Raw genomic sequence first — 25977 nt, forward strand, 5'->3', positions numbered from 1 at the left:
TGACAATGAAGGCCAACCATCCCAGACCCTCCTCCACAAACCGATGAAGAAAAATTTTCTGAGATCTTTGGTGCACTGCCATATGTTAACCCTGGTTGCAATCCAAGCAGAAAATATGAATTCATCCTTCAAAAAAAAAAAAAAAAAAACAGAACTCCACACTTTCCAGATGCAATTTTCTCGAATCTTAAAATAACACAACTCTAAAAACAAGCAAACGCTGGGATTGAAAAGAGAGGAGGCAAACCAGGTCACGGCGGCCCTCTGTGCGCCTGTGTTGGGAGTTTTGGTTCAAACTAAACACAATATACCCTGACCAGGCAGTGGTTAGCTTGAAAAAACACAAGGAAGTAATTTACAAGTATCTGGTTCAACAAAACAGGGACCCTTCCCTGTTCATTGTGTGTGATCCAAGACCCTGAAGTGGGAATGTATTTCTTAGAGGGGAGCAGATATTCACGTTGAGAAACCAGCTGGTTAAAAGCCGTCGCCATATACCTTTAAATAATTGAACCAATGTATCCGTTTTCACAAAACCTCAGAGTTTTGAAGGCAATTAAGCTATCATTTAAATCCTCTCCCTCATCCCCTTTCACAGATAAGAAAACTAAGACCCCAAAAGATCTACTGGTTTGCCCAAGGTGACTCTGTCAATATTTCAAGTTGCAAGTAACAGAAATCGATTTTGGCTGAGTGAGGCAGAAAGGGAATTTCTTTAAAGGACCTTGGTTATTGCAGAGAGCATCACTGCAAAGGTTAATAGGTATCCAGTGAACAGAAATGATACTCAAAATCCTGTGTGTGAACTGGTTTTGATGAAGAAACTATTGCTGCTGCAGCCCTGGGCTCAGGAGAGCAGTCTCTGCCCTTGATTCCCTGTCACAGGGCTCCAGACAGCCTGATCTCTGGTGCTGGAGTCCTTAGTTGTGCTCCAGTAAAAGGGGCTTCGTAGGAAGCAAATGATTGACCTTTTTCAGTATTTCTTAAGAGTTACATAGCTCCTCCCCTTATCCCCAGCAAAACACAAAAGGTTGGCAATTCCTCAGACACAGAAGGGATTCAACCACTGGGAACCAAAATAAATAACAAATGTCAATTATATAAAACCTCTCAGGCAACTAGTGACCAAACTGGAATTGACTGCTACTTTGAAATTCGTTTCATTATTAAGTCACACTGATCTAATCCCCCTTTTCTTTAACAAATATATAGTAAGCAGTTGCCATATTTGACACATTGTGTCCTCAGGACACAAAGTGATCAGAAAGACTTGATTTCTCCTGCAAGCCTTATTGACTAGTGGTAAAGATGAACATTGATCAAATAAACACAAAAATAAGTATTCAGTTTTAACTTAGTTTAAAAACTAACAATTTCCAAGAAGGAAATAGAGAGGTCATAATGAAACATCACAGTCCAAAGCCTTTGATTCAATTTTGGAAATGTGTCTCTGGGAAATGATATTTAAGCTAGAATAACCAAGAAGAACAAAGGGAAGCAATTAATTAATTGGCTTAAAAAAAAAAACGAGCAATACAGTTCAGCTTCCCACAAACCGCCCTGCATCCACACCAGGGAGTAACCTGAACCTCAACCCTGGTTGATAAATAACATTCGAGGAGCAATAAAGGTGAGGAGTTCTGTAGTTTAAGAGCTTTATAAAGGCTTCCCAGTCAATGGGAGAGAAACAGAAAAACAAAATGTCCTATCAGGTTTAAAAGGAACAGAGGCACTCCAGCCAGGGGTCAAGGGACCTCTTAGCAGTCATCAAGGTGATTAGATTAAATTGATTTATTCACTTAGGTATTCATCCAAGCAATCTTGATTAAAGGTCTAGCAGGTGCAGAAGCAAATAGAATATGTAGCATTCGTCTTCACCTCATATCCTATCTTGCTTAAAAGAGTGACGGACGAATGATTTGGTTGACAAGTGAGGCGTAAGGAAGGGCTCTGATGACCCATAGCAGGAGGACTTTCCGGTAGAAAAAAGAGATACCAAGAGAAAACCAGGTGCCCACAAGTTCTGAATTCCAAGGCTCTGGATGTCTACGTGACCAACGTATGTTAAATGAATGAACATGAAGTAGAAACACACATGGCATAACAATATTGGGAAAAATCGATCTATACTTCTGGTATTGCTTTCCTGTCACTCCACCATTCCCCTCATTAAATCAGCAGCAAGAATGTTCACTGCATTGTGTGAATATTTTTACAAGCAGAAATACCTAAAGAAATAAAGCATTCATTTCTCAACTTCTCAGTTTCAGAATAGAAATTTGAAACTTACAGAGAGAAAATAGTTAAGAGTAAAGGGTTTTGAGCATGGTGGGGGTTGGGAGAAATGACTTCTGAGTAACCACAGCCAAAGTTCTTAAGGACTCTGGGTGTTATTCATGAACAATTTAGAGGATGCGCCTGTAAAAGTCAGTTTTCCACTCTGAGAGCAGAAAAGAGTCTACAGCTCAGAAGGAGAACATCAGAAAAACTGGTAACTGATTTTTAGATGGTGTCCTTAATCCACCATTCTGAGCTAAGCACCAAGTTAATATGTGACAACAACCAGACCAGGACCCCCAAATCGTTGGCACCATGCATTGTGAAAAATCTCCCTGGAGCTTACCGATTGCTGTGGGAAGAGAGGGATATCCCTGGGTGTGCGGGCGTGCGTGTGTGTGTGTCTGTGTGCATGTGTGTGCGCAGAACACTTCTATTTTTGGTCTGTGAAATTTCAGACTGCTGCAAGTTTAATGAAACTATCATTCTTTAAGCATTAATTAGAGGGAAACTACAAAGTAGAGAAAGGTTTGTAGATGAATGCCAATTTTTAGCTTGACAAGATCAGACCAGCAGAAAGCAGTCCCAGATAATAACTCAGCTAGAAATAATTAGAGTACACAGAGAACTAAATGATTTTGATCCCTGAATCCAGGAAGGTAGACTTTAAGTAATAAGCTTTTAGACCAAGCTGTTCTGAAGATCAGAAGCACCAAGTGAACAAGCAAATTGTTAATCCTGAGCAGTAGTTGAATGGAGGAAAAGATTTCAGAGACTATGCAAAGGCCCAGTGTGAGGTTGTTTCTTCTTATATTACCTACTAGGAGAAATTGAGGTCAAAATTGAGTAGTAATTGAAAATAGTGTAAATTTAGAACAAATGTCACAACGAATTTTTTTCAATATGGCTGAATTTTGATGTAAATTTTTTCACAAATATTAATAACTAGAAACATTTTAAGTTTAGGATATTTAAATATATGTCATATACAAATGAAGCATAGACATGTTACATAGACTATTATATAGGATATGTTAGGAGAATAAACTATATATAAAAATAAATCATTTGCAAATATACATATATGTACATAAAGATGTAAGTGTGCATGTGTGAATATATATGCCTACACTTTTCATTTAAGATCCCTTTATTTTATCTGGTGGAGGGTAAGCCTAACCATTTGATCAACACAATTCAAGTCAATTAGAATAATAACAAAAAAAATCAAATTAAATCATATACACAAGCCTATACCTCATATATATAATGAATGGGCTTTAGAAGTATTGGCTGAACAAACTGTCCACCCCTCAAGAGTACACAATGAGCCAGGCGTAGTGGCACACGTCTGTAATCCCAGCAACTCAGGAGGCTGAGGCAGGAGGATCATGAATTCAAAGCCAGCCTCAACAACTTAGTCAGGACCTCAACAAGCCAGTGTGACCCTGTTTCTAAATAAAATATAAAAAAGGGGTGGGGATGTGGTTCAGTGGTTAAGCACTCTTGGGTTCAATTCCAGTACCAAAGAGAGAGAGAGAGAAACTGGTAACTGATTTTTAGATGGTGTCCTCAACCCACCTTACTTTTGTTCAGAGTACACAATGAACAAGATTCTGGACGGTGAATGGGTTGAACTGATTGAACTGAGCAATTCAACTAACATAAGGGAAGATAATGAATAACAGAATCCAAGAAATTACAAAAAAGATCTCTGGGATTAGGACCCAGATGCACTGAGCAAGACCAGCAAAGTTTCTCATGGCCAAAACCATCACTGAGAGTTGAGAAAAGATATGAGGATTGACAAGAAAAGAGCATATGATGGAACTTCTCAACAACTTTTTGACATATCAATACATGGCCACAAGGTGGACTTAAACCCTCATACTGTCATGATGGGCACCATACCTCCACAAACTATTCAATGGGGAAATGTAATCATTGGTGCCCTCATACGGTTGTTAAAACAGCACCAATTACAGAGTAGGATTTGGATTAAATAAACTCCAAATTTAACTTGGATTAATTTGTTTTGATTATATTTTTCTTTAAAAAATCACAGATAAGAACTAAAGTAAGAAATAGAAATGAAGAACCTAACCCATGATGTTGCATTTTATGGAACTATTTTCCTACTTCAAACCACTTATCAGACAAAAGTAGATTTTGTTTCCTAATTATGTATCTTCATTCAAGAATTGCTCTATTATTGTTATCAGTATAGATTTAGAGAGAGCTGAGAAATCTTTGCAGGTCCTCAAAAGTTATGAAATTTAAATGGAGAAATATTGTGAGAACCAAAGGGCCTGACTTATTAGAAGTGATCTCTGGTCTGAAGGTAACTATGCTGCTATAGGTCCCTGAGACATATGGTCTCCAAAAGGGGCTGTGAGGACACTTGAGAATTGGATACCAACCAATGCAATTGATTAGGATACAGGAAAGAATAGTTAGAACTTCAATCTATATTTATTTTATCTTTAAAATGTAAAATAGAGAGTATACTAATATTTAATATAGTGTGTTATGGTTTAGATGCGAGATATCCATCAAAAGGTTATGTGTGAGACAAGAAAGTTTAGAGGTGAAATGATTGGGTTTTGAGAACCTTGACCTAATCAGTGCATTCAACCACTGATAGGAATTAACTGGGTGGAACTATAGGCAGGTAGGTTGTGGCTGGAGGAGAAGAGTCATTGGGGATGAAACTTTGGGGAATATATTTTGTTTCTGGGGAGCACAGTCTGTTTCCCGGTGGCTATGTTCTGAGGGTTTTCCTCTTCCACCATGATGTTCTGCCTCACCTTAAACCCAGAGCAATGGAGCTAGCCATCTATGAACTGAGACCTCTGAAACCATGAGTCCCAAATAAACTTTTCTTCATCCGAAATTTTTCTTATCAGTTCTTTTGGTCACAACAATTAAATAGCTGACTAAAATACAGTGTTTGATTGTGTTATCTGTATGTTATTTTTATTTACTGGTAGGTGAACTGTTATGGTTTGGATAGTGCCTCCCAAAGGTTCATTTATTGGAAGCTGTATCACCAATGGAGTAACATTTAGAGTTGGGGCTTTGGGGACATGACTGGATCACGAGGGTGATGACCCATTGCTGAGTTCATTGTGGATGAGCTATTGGGAAGTGGGGTCCAGTATGAGGAAATAGGTCACTGGGGGTATGACTTTAAAAAATACATCTTGTCCAGGACCCCTTTCACATACCATCTATCTATCTATCTATCTATCTATCTATCTATCTATCTATCTATCTATCTATCTCCTTCCTAGCTACCATAAAGTAAGCAGCTTTTTCCTGCCACACCCTTCCACTATGATGTTGTGTCTTACCTTGGGTCCAAAGTAATGAAGCCTCAGAAATTGTGAGCTAAAATAAGTCATTCTTCCTTTAAATCTCAGGCATCTTGTCACAGCAACAGAAAACTAACATAAGTGCCCCCCAAATTTTTTTTTTCCAAAGAAAAGCAAGACATCATGGGAGTATAAAGAGCACTGCTTTAGATTTTACCAAGGATTACTGAAAGGCATAAGGAAAATGAGAACCTATGGTTTCTCTAACAACTACTATGTACCATGTGACAGAATCGCGTGTTTTATCTCTTTGTATCTCCATCATATCCTACTGAGATAGAAGCTGCTATTTTTGTTATATAAGTTAAGAAATAGAGATTCAAAGAAGCTAAGTACCTAACTCTGGGTCAAACCTGGAATTAAACCTTTGCAGTCAAACTTAATGCTTTTTCCTTATACCACAATCTACTAACTCATTTACCAAGGGACCAACCATGCAGAAATTGCTGTATGTTAAGACAACTTGCCCACCAGAAAGCATGTGTGGTAGACTCTTTCTCTGTGAGTAGATGGAGTTGTAGAATGTCCTTAATAATGCCCATCAAGGCCCATGAGAAGCATTATATGATTCATAAGTTATTCTTACTATTGAAATACTGAGAATCAAAATTATCCTACTTGATAGGTAAAATTACTCCCAGTGGATCCATTATACACATTTATAAGTATTAAAAATGTATGTGGCTGGGTGTGGTGGCACACTCCTATAATCCCAGCCACTGAGGAGACTGAGGCAGGAAGATCACGAGTTCAAAGCTAGTCTCAGCAACTTATTAAGGTCCTGAGCAACTCAGTGAGACCCTGTTTCTAAATAAAATATAAAAAGGGCTGGGAATGTTACACAGTGGTTAAGTGGCCCTGGGTTCAATTCCCCATACCAAAAAAAAAAAAAATGTATGTGGCTGGGCTCATAGGTAAGTGGTGGAGCACTTGCCTAGCAAGTAACAGGCCTTGAGTTGGATCCCCAGCACTTGCAATAAAACAATAAATAAATAAATACAAAACATCTGAGAATAAAATAATATTTTTAAAATGTATGTGTATGTGTGTTCAGTGGGGTAGAGACAGAGTAAAGGGATGCTATAATGGTTTAGGTAAATAATGACAATACCTTGGTCAGTTTCATTTCTAGCACGTGGCTGCTGTGGATCCGACTGTCAAAATGAGCCACCTCCTTGGAAGAGGACTTAACTTTGGCAATGATCTTCACATAGGAGAACACGATCACAGCCGTTGGGAGCAACAGGCAGAAGAAGAGGATGTTCAGGATGAAAACCTGACCCCCAACTGAAGCCTGGGCCAGCCACCAGTCCAAGGTGCATGAGGTTCCGAAGGGCTCAGGTGCGTAGTCCCCCAGGCCCACAAGGGGCATGGTGGTCCAGAAGGAAGCATAGGCCCAGATGACTGCCAGGCAGATGTAGGCGTGTTTTCTCTTCAGCCAAACCCCTGGAGGCGGAAGAAGAGCGTTACCCAGATGGAATCTGCCCTGCACCCAGACACCTCCCCTCGATATGTCAAATTCCACCTCCAAAGATTTATTCCTTTGAATTCTGGGAGACGTGGGCAGATAACTGAAGCCTGAGGGAGAGTGGAGTGAAGCAGGGAAAGTTCCAGAGCTTGGGCTTTCTCCAGGAGAGTGACACTTTGAAGAGATTTCACAGGGAAGGCTTTCTCTAGACACCTGGGAGCTTTGGGAGGGAGAAGTGACAAAAACTTGGAAAAGGGGAGAGTAAAAAGACCAGAGAATGCTGACAATGGAGGACCTTGAGAGAACAGTTCTCATCTCAACAGCCTGTGTTAGAGGGTCATCCTAGGATCCAAGGGAGAATCCTTCAGGGAAGGTGTGAAATCACAAAGCATCACTTGTGTCTTTAAAATACCTTTCCTCTTGAAAGCTTTTGTGTCTCTGATCTCCTTTGTCTTCCTAAGAAGTCCTTGAGTGGGGGTTGAAGTATCATGCTCATGACACTGGTGTGAGTCTAAGTGGGTGACTGTGCATGTGATTTGTGGAGCAGACTTATGCACCCTGGACTGAACTTTCAAACTCTTCCCACAATGGTCGCAGTCACACAGCCATGTTGGGAGAGATGGAGAATCTAAGCAGGTTGCATCGTGTTCTGCAAAAGTAATTCTGTGAAACTATTTTCAGGAGGACACACACACAAAAAAATGAGCTGTTTTTCGGTACTGACTTCTTAAGTAAAAGAAATGAAAGAAAATGGCAAGAGGAAGAAATAATACAGTCATCTAAAAAGGGCTTTCAAGCACTAATGATCATTTTCTGAAGTTCAACACAAGCAGCAAAGATAAGCTAACCTGACCTCATGCTGAAGCCCACGGAAAACGACCTTCACACCCCACTCATCACCTTGGACGAAGAGGGCCGGGGAAGTGGCTCCTTACTGCTTTGGTTTTGTAGTAGTGAAGAAGAAATATCAAAGTGTATTCAATAAAAGCTAAATGATTATCTCAACATAGACTCAGGGTCTGCCTCTGCTTAGGGTAGTGTGAGAATGAAAAAGTTGGTGAGCCCTGATTCTTTTCTGTTTCTAGTGTTTGAATGCTCATGTCGCCTTTCCAGATAGTGTTCCTGACAGGAAAGTGGAGGAAATAAGAATACACTGCTTACTGTTTAAATAAAATAACGTAAGGAGCTTACTTTGCAAACTATTGAAGCACTACATATAGCAGGAATTTTTCCTCCTCTGTAAATGTGTCTTGTTTAGCACTAACAAGAAATATAACAGAATGTTGCTGTGCTCTATTGTCTCCATGTTTTTTTTTTTTTTTCAAATGCATGGCATCTTTGAATCATGAAGTATAAATTTCTCAAGCCCAACCGGATAAGGGTAGCAATCATGTAGCCACAAAATATGTCAGCGCTTGATTATCTGTTATAACAGATAAAACATTGGCGGGGAGAACCACATATATTCATGGGAATGTGCAGAGGCATACGGATAAGCATTCATGATTAGGGTTACTTAGTGAGGTGTTTCATACTTACATTCGAGTATGGTGAAAGGCTGTCAAGTACAGGAGGGAGTAGATTAGTAGATTGGTTCTGTGTTGCTCCAGAAGTCAGAACTAGGACCAATGGGTGGAGGTTACTGGGAGGCAGTTTTGTCTCAATATAAGGAATAACATTGTAACAATGAGAGCAGACCAATCAGAGAATGGGCTGCCTTGTGCAGTAGTAAGCTCCCCGTCACTGGTCCCTGGAATTATTCAAGAAGAGGCCAAGTGGTCATCTCTCAAGGATGCCTTAAAGCGGTCTACCACATTTCATGGGAGAAAGGTCTACATGTCCCCAAGCGACCTTCTAATTCCAACATTCTAGGACACTGTGTGGAGGGTTTAATAGTGCATCAGATTAAATGGTGAAACCATATGACTGAGGTTCAACCTTAAAGAAGCTGGAAAATAGACACAGTTCCCATACTGCTGTGATCCTGGCGGTGGGCAGCAGCATCTCTTTAGTAGACACAAAGCTTAAACTCAAGAAAATACTTAAAAACAGAGACATCAAGGTTTAGTATTCCTCAAGTACTCCCAGGAAGTTCAAGTTTCTGCCTTCTTGTCTATAAAGTTTATAGTTAAACTTAAAATCTGGTTGGCCTAATCAAACATAAGCTTACAGAAAGAATTAGACTCTGATGTCATCCAGAATATGTACAATGATATTTTTTATCTTATCAGAAATTTTGATTCAAGCTACTTCTGTTGGAAGTTGTAAATGTTCAGAAAAGGAGATAGTTTTCTTTTTTTTTTAAATAAAGAAGTACTATATCATGAATACGGTTGTTCACACCCTCCCCCCATGTATGGTCTTCTTGGAGTCTGGGGGCTGTAAATTTTTTAAATATGATGGGAAATTCTGCCCTAATGAAATCCAGGTCTACTTGATCTTCTCCACCTCAGTCTCCTGTTCGTACTCTGTCCTGACACTCACAACCACTCTGACTGACAGGTTGACAATAAAAATAGCTTCATACAGAGAGCATCAAAATTACTCCCTGATTTTACCTGGTTCTCCATATTAACATAAATGCCCTAAATTCTCTTTTTTAGGCTCAATAAATTCCCAGAACCATGAGAAGCAAAACTACTACAAATTATTTTTAACCAGTAAATGGTCTAATCTTTAGGGGGAGTAAAAACCCCTTAGGCTCTGCAAACTTGTTCATTGCTGGCTCACCACTAATTCTCTTAAGCAGTCATTTTTCTACCTACCAATACCAAAAAAATAAAAATAAAAATAAAAATAAAACTGTAATGATATTTCTGTACTTCTGTATGTGTGTCCTTTCATAAAGGAATAGCTGCATGTCTCTCTAGACCTGGAGGTGAACATTTTGTAATTCCTCATCTCTGAAATCATAGGGAGATGAGAACCTAAAGCACAATCAGGAACAGCTTTTCTTATCATTAAAGTTCCTATGCAGGGAATCAGTTAACCTTGCAGACCTCAGGCATTTTTGAATGTTTATTCGTATGACAAAATATGGTAGAAGCTTACATACATTATACAAGAAAGTGATAATTTTTAAAAGCATTGCAACCAAACACCAGATACTATTTAAAAGTAGTATTAAAAGAAACCTATGTTGACACAGGTCAAATCTTTAAGCATATATTAGAATGAGATAGGCTATAAATAGAAATACTCTTGATCTCTGAGGTTATTAGCAATCTTTATTTATTAACTGTGTAAAATATGTACAGTTCTGACACTCAAGCCATCTAACTTTGACTATCAGGGAAGGAGAAACCTTCCAACTTACCATAAGATAAGTAGCAGATTTTCAGGTAGCGATCCAGGCTGACAGCTGTCATGGTGATGAGGCTCCCACAGCCAAAGAAAAATCCAGCCCATCCATACCAGCGGCAGCCAATCCAGCCGAACACCCAACGGTGACAGAAGCAAGAGATGATGGTGAATGGCTTGCCTACAACTGAAGGACCAAGCAGGCTGTCAAGGCGAGTTCTCTGCAGTTGAAATTTCCCCACCTCCTCGACTCAGCTGTCCCCACTTTAATGAAGCACAGGGACACATGCAAACACGCACACACACACACACACACACACACACATGCTTCATTACGTAGAACTTCTAGGTTAACAAAATGCTGGCAGGTGCCCAGAGAGGTTTTCCAACATCTCAATAGCCAACAATAGTGAAAGAATAGAGAAGGAATTTTTTTAAGTAAATATGATTACAAAGAACTGTCTCAAAGAAACTCAGCTTTAGGAAATAAAGAGATGTGATTTCAGGAGACAGTGCCAGCCATCTGGTCATTTTTAATGTTTTGTTGAAATGGTTCATTTGAAAGCTAAGGGAAAAGGGCAATAGATCCACAGTGTAATATCTGAAAGAAAATGTTCTCTTCAAGCACAAATTTGCTACACCAATTTCCCCCTAGAGTGCCCAAGGCTTCATTACTTTTCTTCCCTCCAAACTTAGACATGCAAGCTGGAGTGATCAAGATGCATTCACAGGGACAAGGTTTTATACCATGTACTTCACCACTCATTCAGCCACAGCCAACTCTCCAGAGATGGAGGTTCTGCAAAACAGTGATTCCATGAAGTGATCTCCAAAACAAATACCAACATACTGACATAATCAAATAATACTGAACAAGGCTACCTTTTATACATTCTGCTTCGCAGTCAAAATGAAGGCTCATTCAATTTCCAAAATTCAAGGCTTTGGAAAAATTTTCATTTGCAAAAATCTGAAAAGTAACTAACATTGCGTGCCATAGCATTTCCAAATGTATTCACTCAGAAACTTATTTATTTTATATTAATTATTCCCTAGGAAATGCTACTCCATAAATTACAAAGTATGCTCTCATTTCACCAGGAAAAATTCCTTAAAATAACATATCAAGTCTAAACTAAGAAATAACTGATGCAAGGAATTTTTAATTTATGTGTGCGCCACATATATATCCAATCAGAATAGCTGATTCAATCTGTTAAATAAAGAACTGATTATAGGATATTATGTAGACTCATGATCTTCTAATAATGATGGTTTTTAACTCATTTGATTTCTTTTTTGTTGTTGTTGTTGTTGATGGACCTTTATTTTATTTTATTCATTTATTTATGGGTGGTGCATAGAATAGAACCCAGTACCTCACATGTGCTATGCAAGCACTCTACCACTGAGCCACAACCCCGGTCCACTCATTTGATTTTTTTATTATAGCGTCAAGGGTTTCTGGTACAATGTTGAATAGAAGTAATGATAGTAGGCATCCATGTATTGTGATGAATTTTGAAAAAAAGCCTTCTAATGCTTAATCATTGAGTGTGACATTTGTCCAAGTTTTTATTAGCCAAGGAGCTCTGTTCTTATTCTGGTTTGTTAAGAATTTTTAAACCAGAAATAGATGTTAAGTTTTATTGAATGCTCTTTCTGCATCTATTGAGGTGATCATAAGTTTTTTGTTCTCATTGAATCTGTTAATGCAGGCTATTAATAGATTTATAAGGTTGACACACACTTACATTCTTGGGACTAATGCCACTTTTTTAAATAAAAAACCTGCACAAGGTTGTCTGCCAATAGAGGAAGGAAGAAATGAAGGAAATGAAGAATGAAGAAAAAAGATTAAAACAGAAAAGGAATTCAGAAGAGGAGATTGAATGGACTCTGGAGAATGGATTATAAAGTATACCTGAAGCAGAAGGTGTGAGTTCCACACACATTGTAAAGAATAGTATGAATAATTTTCTAAGAAAATTAAACTTGTCCTTTTATTGTTATATTTTGCTTATATTATTTTCTCATGGCTATTATCAATGAATAAAATACACTTCAATAATTCAGTCACGGTATTTAATCTTTAGCCTCCTTCCAAAGACTCTGCTGAGGAAGCTCTTCACAGTCTGTATCTGATCTACATAGGAAAAGAAAACTGAGTGATATTCTCAGTCTGCAGGTGCTAGCACTTCCCACCCCCATAGGTCCTCTTCTTGGTTAGAAAGGTATGCCAGAGTTCCTGGTAGTTCAGTCAATTCGCAAGTATTTACTCAGCTTTCTGTAAGCTACACAGGTCTTCTCTAGGTGTCTAGAGAGTGACACCATCCAACTTAGTACGCTAGACACCTTTACACTAACGCCTTCTAATCCTAATTAACCTAACCCCATGGTCAGGGAGGAACTCAGGTGTGAAGAGCTATTCTTTTGTTCAACAAATAATCATACAGCACCTACTATGTAACAAGCACAAAGCAAGATGCTAGAGACCAGGTAGAGATCATGATTGACAAATTGATTTTCTAATTGGGAAATCAAATGAAAAACCAAATTGGTTTTATATGATTTGGTGTAACAGAATGATAAGTGGCAATTAGTGATGTGAAGAAAAATAGAATAAGGAGACAGACATTGTTGTTTTGCATAAGGGGGTACCATTTAGGGAGATGCCCAGATCAATGGGAGAGAATTTGAACGGATATGTAGAGGAAAAAGATTCCAGGCAGAGGAGACAACAAACTCAAAGACTTGAGGGAGAGGAGCCACCTGGGTGGGTGCCAAAGGCAGCAAAAGACAAGTGAAAGGGACCCAGTGAAATGGAATTAGCATCTGTTGTATCTAAGACTCTGATTAGTCCAAGTCTCAGGCTCCTTTCTGGAGTGGAGATTTTGATGAGCTTCAGGTATATTATCTAGAATGTTGATCTCTCCTCCATCTGCTAGGATGCTTCTGAAGCTGACTGATGTCAAAAGCACTGGAGAAGGTGTTTCGTTTTGTTTGCTTCGAATGGCAATGTCCTAGATGTTCTGATTTTATCTGGAGTGATCTCAGGCATCACTATACTTTTAACTCCCCAGGTTAATTTATTATATATTCACAGCTGAGAGACATTGGTACTTAGACAATACATGTTAGTTACATAGCTGTTATACATCTGGTCTCTAGGATATGCCTCTTCAAGGTGCTTATAATGGAATACAGCAGGAAAAAAAAAAAACGGACAAAATATTTTAAGATTTATTACAAGAGCAAACATACTATACATGTTCAGAATGATCTAGGTTAATCAGGGAAAGATGTCACATGGAAGAAAGTGTTTTCTGATGAATTACTCTAGAGACATGAAGAGTAATGAGGTGATTTGTGCAATTTTAGAGCAGACTTGCTTGACTGGAAGCATTTCCAGCATATCAGACCAATTAAGGACATTTTTATTCAGACCTAGTCTAATTCAGCCTTAAGCATGAGTCTGGTTTTATTCACTAGTGAAGGATGTAGCTGAAATGACAGATTTCATTCAGGCATTTTGCGTTCAATACCAGGGAGAGAACCTTCCGAAACCAGCTGGCTAAGCTGGCTGGGAAGCTACCATTCCTGTTGTGGCACCACCATCGTGTGGCAAGAGTTGAAATGGCAGCCATTGTGCAGTCTCGCAAATTCCCTGGGGTTCATCCTATTTTCACAGAAAGGGACCTGGCCCAGCATGTACCTCTTAATGTACCTGTGCATTTACTATGAGAGCTCATGTTACTCAAGCCTGTCCTGAATGTGTAAAACTTTCCCAAATAACCAAGACTAAAGAACTCTCAATAAGAGAGGAACATATCTCCTGCTATGTGAGAGTGATTCAACAGGTAAAGGCTTATTACTGGGTCTTGTTTTTAGAAATTGGTAGCAGCAAAACACACACACACACACACACATTTGAAGAGAGAAACATTACTAGAAAACATTTTAAAAGGGAAGCTGCTGATGAAAAACTGCTAAAAGGTTTCTAGACAGAAGAAGGAACCAATGTGTCAGGTTCCCCGACTCTAACAAGCCAAGACCACAAAACTAAATAGCAGATGTTGGAATTCAAAGAGATATTATTGTACAGATAGAATTTTGTAGAAGTAAGCAAAAAGATGTGACTTACCCTAAGTCATTCATATTTTTAAAATCAGTTACAGTTAAAGACAATTTTTATTTCAACTCCTCTTTTCTGGAGGTATCAGACAATCAAAAAAAAAGGAGGAGGGGGCAAGATAGAAACCCATGGTTCTCAATTTTGTTTGCAGGTTAACTTCCCCGGACATTTTAATTTTAACTATCCGAATGCCAAGGGGACATTCTCAAACATTTAAATCATAATTTCTGGTGTGGAATCCATGCATGAGTATTTTTTAAGTTCCCCCAAGTGATGTTTTCGAGCAGCCAACATTGATAACCATGGAACCAGAAGCTTCCTCTATTTGCAATCAGTATGTAAGTCGCAATTAAACATACCCTCAGCAGGGCAGCTCTTCCCATAATCACCTCTCAACTCTCTTTAGCTGTCATTTACCCTTTAAGACCCCTCCCCTTCAGTGTTTATTTTAAACAGACTTCCATAAGGGTGAGAGGAGTGCGACGGGGCTCAAAACAGTGACCTGAAGTCTGCCTATCAGTTTCTGAATTCTGAATCAGTTAGCCCATGACACCTTGAGACATGTAAGGTAGCATGTGCTATTGCAAATTGTACCCTCAGCATCTAAGATGCCTGGCACATAGAAAATACTCAAAAAATGTTGAATAAATGATTTTTCTAGCCAGACAACATACCATTGACAATCACAAGTACTCTGAATATGATTTACAATTGGAAGAGCAGAAGTAGTTCGGGGGAGGAGTGATCTCTAAATCAATGAGTGTTCAGAATAGGGACGAGTTTAAATGCACAAAGAAGGAACAGCATGATGTGTTACCTGAAATACCCAGGTCACAGACTGCTAGGTTGATGGTCATTATTTCAGCAGGTCTCAGCTTCTTCTTTCGTCTAGAAGACATATAAAGGACATACCCATTTCCAAATGTGGACAGAATCCCTACAAAGAAAAATGAAAAATCCCATTGTTAAAACTAGGATTTAGAGTTCACTTGGATATGAAACACTTCTCAATTTCAAAAATGGACACCACAGATTTAGAGGGTAATGAGAGGACTCTAAACAAAAATCTAAATTAAGAAGATGAAATAAAAAAGCATGAGTTGTGAGTAGCAGGCATGGGATGGGTTGCCTCCTAAGGGATAGGAGGCAGGGATTATAAGGCTGAACTTACCCAGAACAAGGAACGGCTAACTTCCCAGGTAGGCTCAGGAGGGTGTGGGTATCCCAATGGTCAGTTCTTGTACTGGCCCCCAGGGTGGAGTATTTTCCTCAGCCATTTTACAGATTATTGGCTTTATAGAGCCTCTCCCTCTGGTAAGTAGGATCAACCCCTTGGCCTTTCATAAATTTCAAAGATGAAGTCAACCTTGGAGGTGACTTCAGTGTCACTGCAGGCTCCTGAGGGAGCACCAGCATGCAGGAGAAGCAGGGACCAGAGAAGGCTGGCATGACCTCCTGCAAGCAAAGGGTCATCTCCTGGAGGAAGATCCCAGGATGAACTCCTGAGGAGACTTGGACGCTGGGTGTCTGGCAGACAGGACAGCTTTCAGCTGCTCCTGGACTAGGTATCAAGGGTCAGTGGGTGACAACTGATAACATGGGCACTCCCCTCCCACCAAGGGGAGAGAAAGTGACCCTCAACCCACCAAACCTACCAACAATGGCATAAATGTGTGCCCACTTTTTATATCCTTTTATTAATGACTAATTGACTTTCGCATTACAATGAAACTGTTCGAAAAGTTCTTACAAACCCAGTTTAAATCCAAAAAGACCCAATCCCTACTGACTTTAAGAAAAGAATACACCTACTTCCATAGCTTAACATGTAGAGTAGATTTCCTCAGGAATTCTTGCTTCATAGTGTAGCTGTGTATAAATGAGAATCTGGTACAGCTGCCTTTAGTAGTAAGGAATAAGGAGAGTATTAACAGGAGAAACCCAGATTTTTTCTATTTTAATTTCTATTTTAATTTCTCCACCACAATTCATTTGGGGGGGGGCAAGGAAAGAGGTGTGTGTCTCCACTGACGGTATGAAACCACCAGGAACTGACTGCATTGTGCTCTTAGGAGATTCTGACTCTCTGGAGTCAGTGCTGCTTCATGATTTATTGAGACCTCTTTAGCTCTCTTATAGCAGAAGAGGAGAAACATAGAAGAGATGATGGAGGCCTAGAGTAAACCAACTAAAATGATACTCATGTCTCATTAAAGGAAACCATCTAGCAAGGAACACTGGGAAAACAAAGTGTGAAAATATGGGCTGAAAAACAATAAAATTAATTCCAGCTCTGTTGTTTCCAAAATGAGATTTAAAAGTTAAGTGTGTATATGCATTCTATTCACGAGGCTCATTGGAACACTCTTTGTCATCTACACCTTGTTGGAGAATATTCGTTTTTGTTCCTTGAATTTTCTTTACCAGCCCTATTTCATAGGGTTTCACCCAGTGCCCAAAGCATGACCAGAAATAGTCAACTCTCTCTTAGATGCATGTAGCTTATTTTCACAGGCAATCTTATCTGCAGCTAAGTGTCAAGAAAACGCAAATGTATTTTTAATACTAATCAAAGGAAAACAAGTTTATGAAGATAAGAACCATGAAGTGGATATTTTTAGACTATCAAAATTCTTGATTGTTTATGAATTTTTAAAAATATCATATGTAGGCAGTTAATGAACTAGGTATTTATATTAAAAAGTGGAGAGTGGAAAATGGGTCTTTAATTTATTTCTCCTGCATTCCAAACTCAGATTTACATTTTCTTTCATTGGCTCCCCTAAGACTCCTAGTATTTAACAAAGACCACTAAGAGTCTTATTCATTTCACCCTGGCTCCTTGAGAGGAATCTGAACATATCTACACAGCCTATCCTAAGAGAGAGTAAAAACCAGACATGGGCCAAACCCAAGACCTGCATCTAGGATGAGTCCCAGCCCCTCCAGATGGCCTTTGCCTCACATAACTCTCTAACTAAATGAAACACATTTGCTTCCACCTAGCAGCTCCCTGATTGATGTGATGCTCCCTTTGACTGGGAACTCTTTTTGGACCGGATTTTCTAGCTCTAACCCAGCTTGCATTGTTTGAATATGATCCTGACTTCCCTTCTAACCTCACAGGCAGCAAGTGGAACAATCTCCTGATTTCCTCACCTACTCATCCTGGTTGCTCTCCTCTTGCAATCCTTCATGCTAAGAGTGGAATGGACTAATATTCCTCCCTATACTGTGCTGTCCAGAGAGATTGGTCAGATTAAAGACATTACTTTTTCACATTCCTTGCAATTGATTGAGATAAATTAAATTCAATTGCTGAAATGCTTACTTGTCTGCCTTTTCTAATCATTGAAAATATGCATTTAGTAAAAATGTGATGTGAATTTTCCTACAAAATAATCTTTGTCCCAGCAGAGTGTTTGGCATTTTATTCACTGATGTATTCCCAGCAACTTAACAGTGGCAAAACGTGGGTGCTCAGTATATATTTGTGTTTGAAAGGACATGGGCGTGCACTTGGAAGAAACAGAATTTAAGTGAGTAAAACACTAACAAATAATGAAAACAAGAACCCAGGGAATCACTTTGCAGTAGAATTTCTGATTCAATCTCATAGATTCCTTTTGCCTCAAGCACTGACCATAGAGGGATCTCAAGAATTTTCTAATGAGTTTTCTAATTTTAGGAATCAAATGAAATTCTTTGCCAGGAATAAATAGATGAGAGAGGAAAAGGAAGAGAAAAAGAAAGGGAGGGAGGGAGCCAAGGAGGAAGGAACAGAGGGAAGAAGAGAGAAAGAAACAAAGTAGAAGAGAGAGGAGGCTTGACCCAACATCTGAAAAGATTAAAGGTAGATAAACCTAAAAACGTAACCCACCTGCACACTTGTCACCCAAATTTAAAATGGCAATTTTAAATTTAAGAATAGTATTGTGGTTAAATCCTAATTTTCTAGGTTAGTGCAGTTCAATAGAAATATAATGTAAACCAGAAATGTGAGCCAATATGTATTCTAAATTTTTACCTTTGGCAAAGTAAAAAATATATAGGTAAATTAATTTTAATACTTTAATCATTGATTTACTGTGATCTATCCAAGGTACTGTGAGTTCAACACACATTCAATTTTTCAAAATTGTCAATGACATATTTTGATGCCATTCCAGTACTAAGGTTTCAGTATGTGGTTTGTGTTTACATACAGCAGGACTCATTTGGAAGTCAACAGTTCATGTGCTCAGGAGCCATATGTGGCCAGTACTTTGGATAATGCAGTATAGAAGCAGATACACCCCTGTGTGGATTGTGCACATAAAGTTTTTGATCTAAGACTGACTTCCATTTATCACGATCACATTTTCTCAACGCTCATCATAGTGACGTAGCTATTCTGATGTGATGGAACTTTACATTTAGGTGAAGTAGATACAGTATGTCTATTATCACCATTTCCCTGGGCCAGAGTTTCCTCAATTGTAAGAAAAGGAAGCTGAACTAGATGATTTCTAAGGTCCATTCTTTGTCTAAAATCTTTTGATTTTTTTGAAGAGTATCTTTAAAAAAGTTTTAAAAAACTGTTTAAATAATAGAATATCATCATTATTTTTGGTATTTAGAAGATAAACTTACTAGCAAAGAAACCAAAATGAAATACTGTCTCAAGATAATTTTGCTATAAGAGTTCTTTAGATAATCAGGGGAATATTTATCCCTAATAATGACATTAATAGTCATTTCTATGAAACATTTATTGCATGCCACAATGCCACCCCACCTTCCCACTCTTTAACTCCACTAAAATATCCAAATAAGTGTTGAAATAATTTTTGCAAAATCAACATATCAGCCTGTGAATTTTTTAAAATCAGTCTTTGCATAGAAGAATTAAGAATGCTTACCAATTATCGTCAGGTAAAAGCCAGCCACTAAATCCGCTTCCCAGGAAAGTTTGGAAGCAAAGGGATCCTCATCCCGAAGGTAGTGTGGCAGGTGCTCATCCTGGGGCAGGGCAGTGTGGTTTAATGCCATGCTGTTCTCAAGCCACCAGGGATCTGAAAAGCAATTTGGTAGAGACCTCAACAGACCTGAATAAGTCAACTTGAATCATCTCAGAATTGTGCCTCCTGTTTGAAAATAAAAAGCATGTTCCCAGCATCATGCATGATACTATAATAAATACCTGGTGAAATGTTTAGCATTTTTCTTCAATGATCTCAATATGTCAGGGTTCAATCACTCAGTTCACAGCTCCTTCATGCTACCCTCTGAGCCATTCCATCCCTCCCTGGGATCTACAATAGGTTGAAATCCAAACAACTGGTATACTGGTTCTTAGAAATGTTTGTGAAAGTCTGAATTAAGAAAAGAGATTGTATGGAGTGTGGATATGACATGTACTTTTTAATTTGCCATAGTGAGTACTTTTTAATTATTCAAATTGCCCAGAAAAGCATTGGCATTCACTATACGTTCAGTGAGTTTTACATTTTTGCCACGAGAAGATATAAAACATTGAGTACAAATGAACACGGATGCTGTACTACATGAAGCTAAGAGCTGGGAGACTGTCCCAAATGGCCTAGAATTTGGGGGTATTTAGCAAAGAATTTGATCTTGGTTGTAATACGCACGTCTTATCCACTAGAAGATTTGTTCTAGCATTTCCTAACAGAAAGCAATTTAATTATTTCCCACAATCACACCTTCAAATCCAAAATAAAAATCTTGAGCTCTGAGAACTCCCAAAACACAGTTCTTTGTACTGTTTCTTTTGAAATTTGATTTTGTTTTTACAAAGTCTTTGATGCGAACTTTGCAAGAATAAAAGTCACATGATATCCCTCAGCGTGAAACCTAGCACAGCATGTTGTTCGTGAGATAAAACACGCTGTTGTCACCACTTCCTTCAGGACAATTGTTGTTTGTTTTGAAAGGAGAAGTACTAATGCCCATGTTTCAACCACTTTTGAATTTGCTTGTTTCCAACTGAACCAGTAGATGTCACTGTTCAGCCCTCTGGGAAGTCATCCGGAGCATAATAGATAAGCCTCAAGCGGAACAGTGTCCCTCACAGCTGGTGACTGGGTAATCAGCACATACCAAAGGATGCAGTTCTCCTCTCCATAAAGACAGATTTCAGCCCTTTCTAGCTGCCAATTTACAACTAGGACTTTTAAACAGACGGTGGCCAGTTGACTGAAGCTGCCTGCCATCTGCTTCCAAGCACAGTTCGAGGACAGTCACATGACTAATGTGCCTTCGCAAGCCTTCTCCCAGGAACTATAGAAAACCATAGGAGAAGTTGCTGGCTGCCAACCCCACACCATCAGACCTGTCCCAAGTTCAAGTGTATATTTATCTTTCAAGCTCTGATTTCTCTCCTGGTAAATTCTCTCATCACAGATTCCCCCATAACCTGTTGCTGTTCAGTCCTGTCCTCCACTTTAGATTTAGAATCATAAAATGAGGGCGAGTCAGCTTCAACACTCACCCTCTGATCTTGAGCAGATTAAACTCTCATATCTACAACAATTTCTGTAAAATGGGTACTTCTTATCATTCTTACCCATCACTCACACTTTCTATAGAACAACAAGATAATGAATTTGAAAGCTCATTGGAAATGAGGGTAGCATAGAATCCTGAATAGTTTTTACATACTGGGACACTTACTTTTCTCAAACTTCCCATCCATCAGGATGTAGTTCTTGTAAGACAGATTTTTTTCAAGGTCCTATACTGAACAAATATATGTATGTTCATTAACTCAAGTTTTTACTGAATATCTACTTAAACCCAAGACATAGAGAGGGAGGTACACCTTGTCACCTAGACTTAAGGAATATAATTATCACTCTGGACAGACAAAAATCCAACTAATGGTCAGAAAAAATAGCAATAGCACAAGAATATAAAACAATAAAGTGTTGCCTTATTTGGTTTTAGACAATGATTTTCTTAAGCAAGGAAATAATTGTTACCTAAAAAATTAACGCGTGTGTGTGCGCGCACCCACATATCAAGAATGATTCTTCTTATAGCCGGAGGTCCCCAGGGCCTTGTACAGCCTAAGGCTCCATATGTTCATATTGATAATAATGATGTAAAATTCCAGGTGTACCCCAATAGGCTTTACTAGGCTGTGGGAACAGTGGGTTTTATTGCAGTGAGGGAATGACATGTGCTAAGTTTGGGAGGTACAGATGAACACAAAGCATGTAAAAAATGAGGGAAGACTGGCTCCACAGGAGTAGAGTCCAAGAAGATGTGGGAGGACCTCCACCTTGGATTGGTACATTGAGATCGTGCTCTGTAGAGCCTCAGATGCCTTGCAGAAAAGTTGTTTTGACATAATTTATGTGGGCTTGGTTTTTCTACATGCACAGGCTAAATTTCTACTGTTTTCAAGTTTGTAAGTAAAAGATTTCAGCTCTGTTCTAAAAGACAACTGAAATACTTCCCTGAAACCAAGTGAAAGACATAGAGAACCTTAAATATATGGCTGTTTGGGAATTCTTCCCTCTTCCTCTAACTCCCTCAAGTTCATTCTCGACTCCTGCCATTACACATATTTTCCCCTACATGAATTCACTTAGTTCTTCCTCTTCTTTGCCTACACATGTCTAGGATAACTTTTAATACACAGAAATGTTAAAGAGAGTGAAGAGTAAGCTCAGGATCATTATTATTTTGTGTGGGGCTATTTCACTACCAATGCAGACTTAGACTTTTTGTTAAAAGCAGACTGTAACAATGTTGCCATTATAAGTGCTTCTGCACAATACACCTAACTGTACCACTTAATAAATGCAACATACAATCATGAATATATTCATTCAAAGATCTGTTTTAGGGAATTCCTTTCTCCATATTGAATGGGCCTGAGTTGTCTCATTGTGTAGATAAAACAAGGTCACTTGTTTTTCTCAGGGCTGCAGGACAATCATAGCCACACACCCCAGTTGCCTGGGATGGCATCCATGACCACCACCGACAGTTCTCAATGAGTGGCACATCTAAATCCCTTGTACATTTATTTTTTGCTTTGTTGTATATTGTTATTGTTATTTAGAGTTCTAGTAGTTCTTTAAATATCATAATCTGGGCACTATTTCCATAGATCATGACATCTAAAACCTATCATTTCCAAGAGGATCTGATAGTTTTCACAAACTGCTAAATTTTACAACCATGGACGCTTTCTTTAAAAAAAAAAAAAAAAATTATTTGTTCTTTTTAGTTATACATGACAGTAGATAGTCTATTTTGACATATTTATATAAAAGTGAGGGGTTTTCTGTTCTTGCACAATATTTCATAATAATAGTGCTTGGAAAGACTGCTTATGTGGGGGAAATGCTGCTTTAGTGAGACTGTACTAAAGAATAAATAATTAAAATAATACTTTCTCGATTTGGAGTTCTAAAAGCACATTGCAACTAGAGAAACTTTAAATTGGAAGAAGGGAGTTTGGGGTTGCTGTTGAAATACTGCACAACACTGAAAGTGCTTTCTTGAAGACCCAAATATTTCAGGGAAGGTATAAGGGGTTTAAGGGAAAGTATTCCTTCTGAAAAAGGAGAATAAAATAAATGACTTCACAAGATCACCCCTGAATTTATGATCCATGCAAAGTTACAAATGAAACCTGTTGGTGCAAATTATAAAGTGATTATTCATATTAGCATTATCCTTTTAGCAATAAAATAAATTCCCCCTGCTCTCATTCCACTAATCAATGGTCCTTCGACTATGAATAAAGTCCTAAAACTGATCTCATAACAGTTTATTACAGAAAAACTGAAAACATTCCCACTCATTATCATACATAAAATTTTAAATTAGTTACAAGAATTAACCTTAAAAAATCCTCTATGTTTCCACATTTAAATATTAAAGGATAACTCGAGGCACAATCAGACTCAAGTTCTTATATCCAATCTGAAAGGACTACACAATGGCTCTGTAGCAGTTATAAGAAAGCGAATGGCATAGGGTCACCTCCAAGGAGAAAATAAACACAAATTAATGTCAAGGGAAAGAGCCCAATTCTGTTCAACTTTATCAAATCATAAAATTATTTTCAAAAAATATTAAGCAATGAATTTTTCCTTTGACCCACTAAATTTTCTCTGATGTCAAACAGGAAATAGCAAAAAGCATGGCACCATGGGTAAGCACTTGTGCAATATGTCCAAAAGTGTCCTTCCCCAGGTGGTCTTCCCCCATGGCCTGTTACCAGTTTGGGTTTTAAGGCATTATCACTACAAAATTTCCTTCTAAGGATAAATTATCTGAGAACATGAAACATGAATTTATTAGCACCAAAGAAAACTTTAACATAAGGAGTTCGGAGTTCATGAAAGCTCCTACTTGGTACCTCACAGAAGGCAGACAGCCTGTAAATAGATATGACACAGGTTGTGTGCACCATGGCACAGAGGAAGAACTGGGAATGTGATAGTCCACAGGTATCTCTGAAACAACACAGAAGGTCACAAAAGAACAAAGGCGCACTCAGGAACCAGGGAAAGTGTGGCAAATGAAGATGAGCAGCCACAGTTAAAATAGTCAAACTCTAGGGATAAAATGTACTTGATACATGCAAGCAAATGTACATGATAAATGCAAGCAAGAAAACTGCTTATTAAAAATTTGGAGGTGGTACGGTTTGTCTACCCAGACCTTTGTCTATTGGGTGACCGCCCATTGTTACTACTGTCCAGAGCGATCACCCCCAATAAGCCAACAAAAGAAAGGGTTTGTGGTCAGATGTATTTTTACATCAACTCCAGAAATTAGTGCTACAACTGAGACTGGTTAAGGGTCAAGAACCTGGGCATAAACTTCCCTTTACCTCCACCCTGTGGAATCATCCCATATGGGCCCTGGTAATACACAGGAAGGCCCTTAAGAAAGACTGGGAAGGGCAACTTTTCTCTGGCTCTTTTATTCTAGTTTCTCCTCTCCCTTTCCACCTTCTAGCTTTTCCTTTTCCATCTGAACCTCACAATTGATTCCATGCATTTTCTCCTCCCGACAAATTATTCTCTTAAAAAGTGAGTTGATGAATTTTGTTGACAAAATGATGTTGATATTTTTAATACGTTTAGTGGCAAAACACTAATTATCACAGTTATAAAATATTTTAAGTGAAAGAACAGTATAGAAAGAGAAATATATTTGTAAATATATATATACCAAGGGTTTAAATCGATCATTGTTATGTATAGTGATAGCATAGTTATTATAGATGGTAATGTTAGAAGTTGCTTTTTCTTGACTTTTTATTAGAGGGGTGTATTTGATGTTATAGGCATTCCCCAACTGTTTAACCACTGCATGTTATTTTCACAATATTGTTTATATTTTAATAAGGAAATGCTACAGATTATTTCTATGAGTGAAATGTTACAACCATTCTTTTATTCAATCATACAAAAACTTACTATAGGTTATGTGCAGACCTCTACTGTGTCTATGAGTTTCTTCCCTTGGGAATTTGCTATTAATGTATACCTTACCAGAGGTGAAATTGAAGATTTTGATGCAAGGATTCTAAAAACAGTCCTGAAATTTCACTACACAGGTAACAACATCGACTCACATCTCTGCTCTTATTCTCATGTCAGCACTGCTGAGGATGCATGTCAGTCACAGGTCAAGACCCCAGATTGCATCTTGGAGATATTCTCTCTGATAATTGTCTCTTCTTGCTCACTGAGCATTCTGTAAACTTAATAAGCTTAAGCCTGCTTTCATAATGATTTTTTTTTCTGTGTCAGCAGCTACAGGTGTTTAATGTGTATTAAGCCACAATAATATTGTGCTAATATGTCATAGATCAAATATGTATTCATTTATTCCTAAGGTTTGGATTATTCTGGCATATATAAGGATGTAGTATATTTCTTTTATACTCCAAAGCAACCTGAAAGCACCTTAACAGGCAAAGTTGCAATCGAGAAGCAAAACAAAGACTTTGGGGTTTCACATACCCCAACCTAGGTCTCCAGATGGATAATCTTTATCTCTTAGCTAGTGTTAATGAGGTTCTTGCCTTCTCTACAGGCAAAGTATTCACAGCCACAAGGAAAGCTGGAAAGCAACTGAGGCTGACTGCCAGAAAAGCACATACATTCTCCTGGTTTTGTGAGCATCACTCGATATGATACAAGAGAAGAAAGCAAAAGAGCAGTGTGGATTTTTTAAGCCCATTTAACTGAAATATGGTAGAAAATATGAAGAAAGGAAGAGAGGGAGGGAGGGAGAGAAAAAGAAGAATAGTTGCCTACGTAAACAAGCCAGCTAGAAAGCAATCAATATAATTCAGTATCTTCTAAGCCATGTAAAAAGGAGGGCAGACTTGTTTATTAAGAATAATAGCTTCCATGTCAATTTATTCCTAAGGCAGCTTGAAG

At 38.4% G+C, this 25977-nt stretch overlaps 1 protein-coding gene across 1 annotated transcript in view; it reads right to left on the reverse strand.

Annotated features, from left to right (window-relative positions):
* Window positions 1-19585, reverse strand: part of OPN5 (opsin 5) — a gene marked incomplete at both ends in the record, with an annotated part of 29027 nt that extends 9442 nt beyond the window's left edge. Inside the window, 4 exons of the mRNA XM_079149207.1 lie at window positions 6763-7097; window positions 10436-10606; window positions 15372-15491; window positions 19456-19585. Of these exons, the coding sequence (XP_079005333.1) occupies window positions 6763-7097; window positions 10436-10606; window positions 15372-15491; window positions 19456-19585 (756 nt within the window). The remainder of the gene's footprint in view (window positions 1-6762; window positions 7098-10435; window positions 10607-15371; window positions 15492-19455) is intronic.
* Window positions 19586-25977: the final 6392 nt, after the last annotated feature.

This window comes from Sciurus vulgaris (genome assembly GCF_902686455.1).
Source record: "Sciurus vulgaris genome assembly, chromosome: 7".
Lineage (NCBI taxonomy): Eukaryota > Metazoa > Chordata > Mammalia > Rodentia > Sciuridae > Sciurus > Sciurus vulgaris.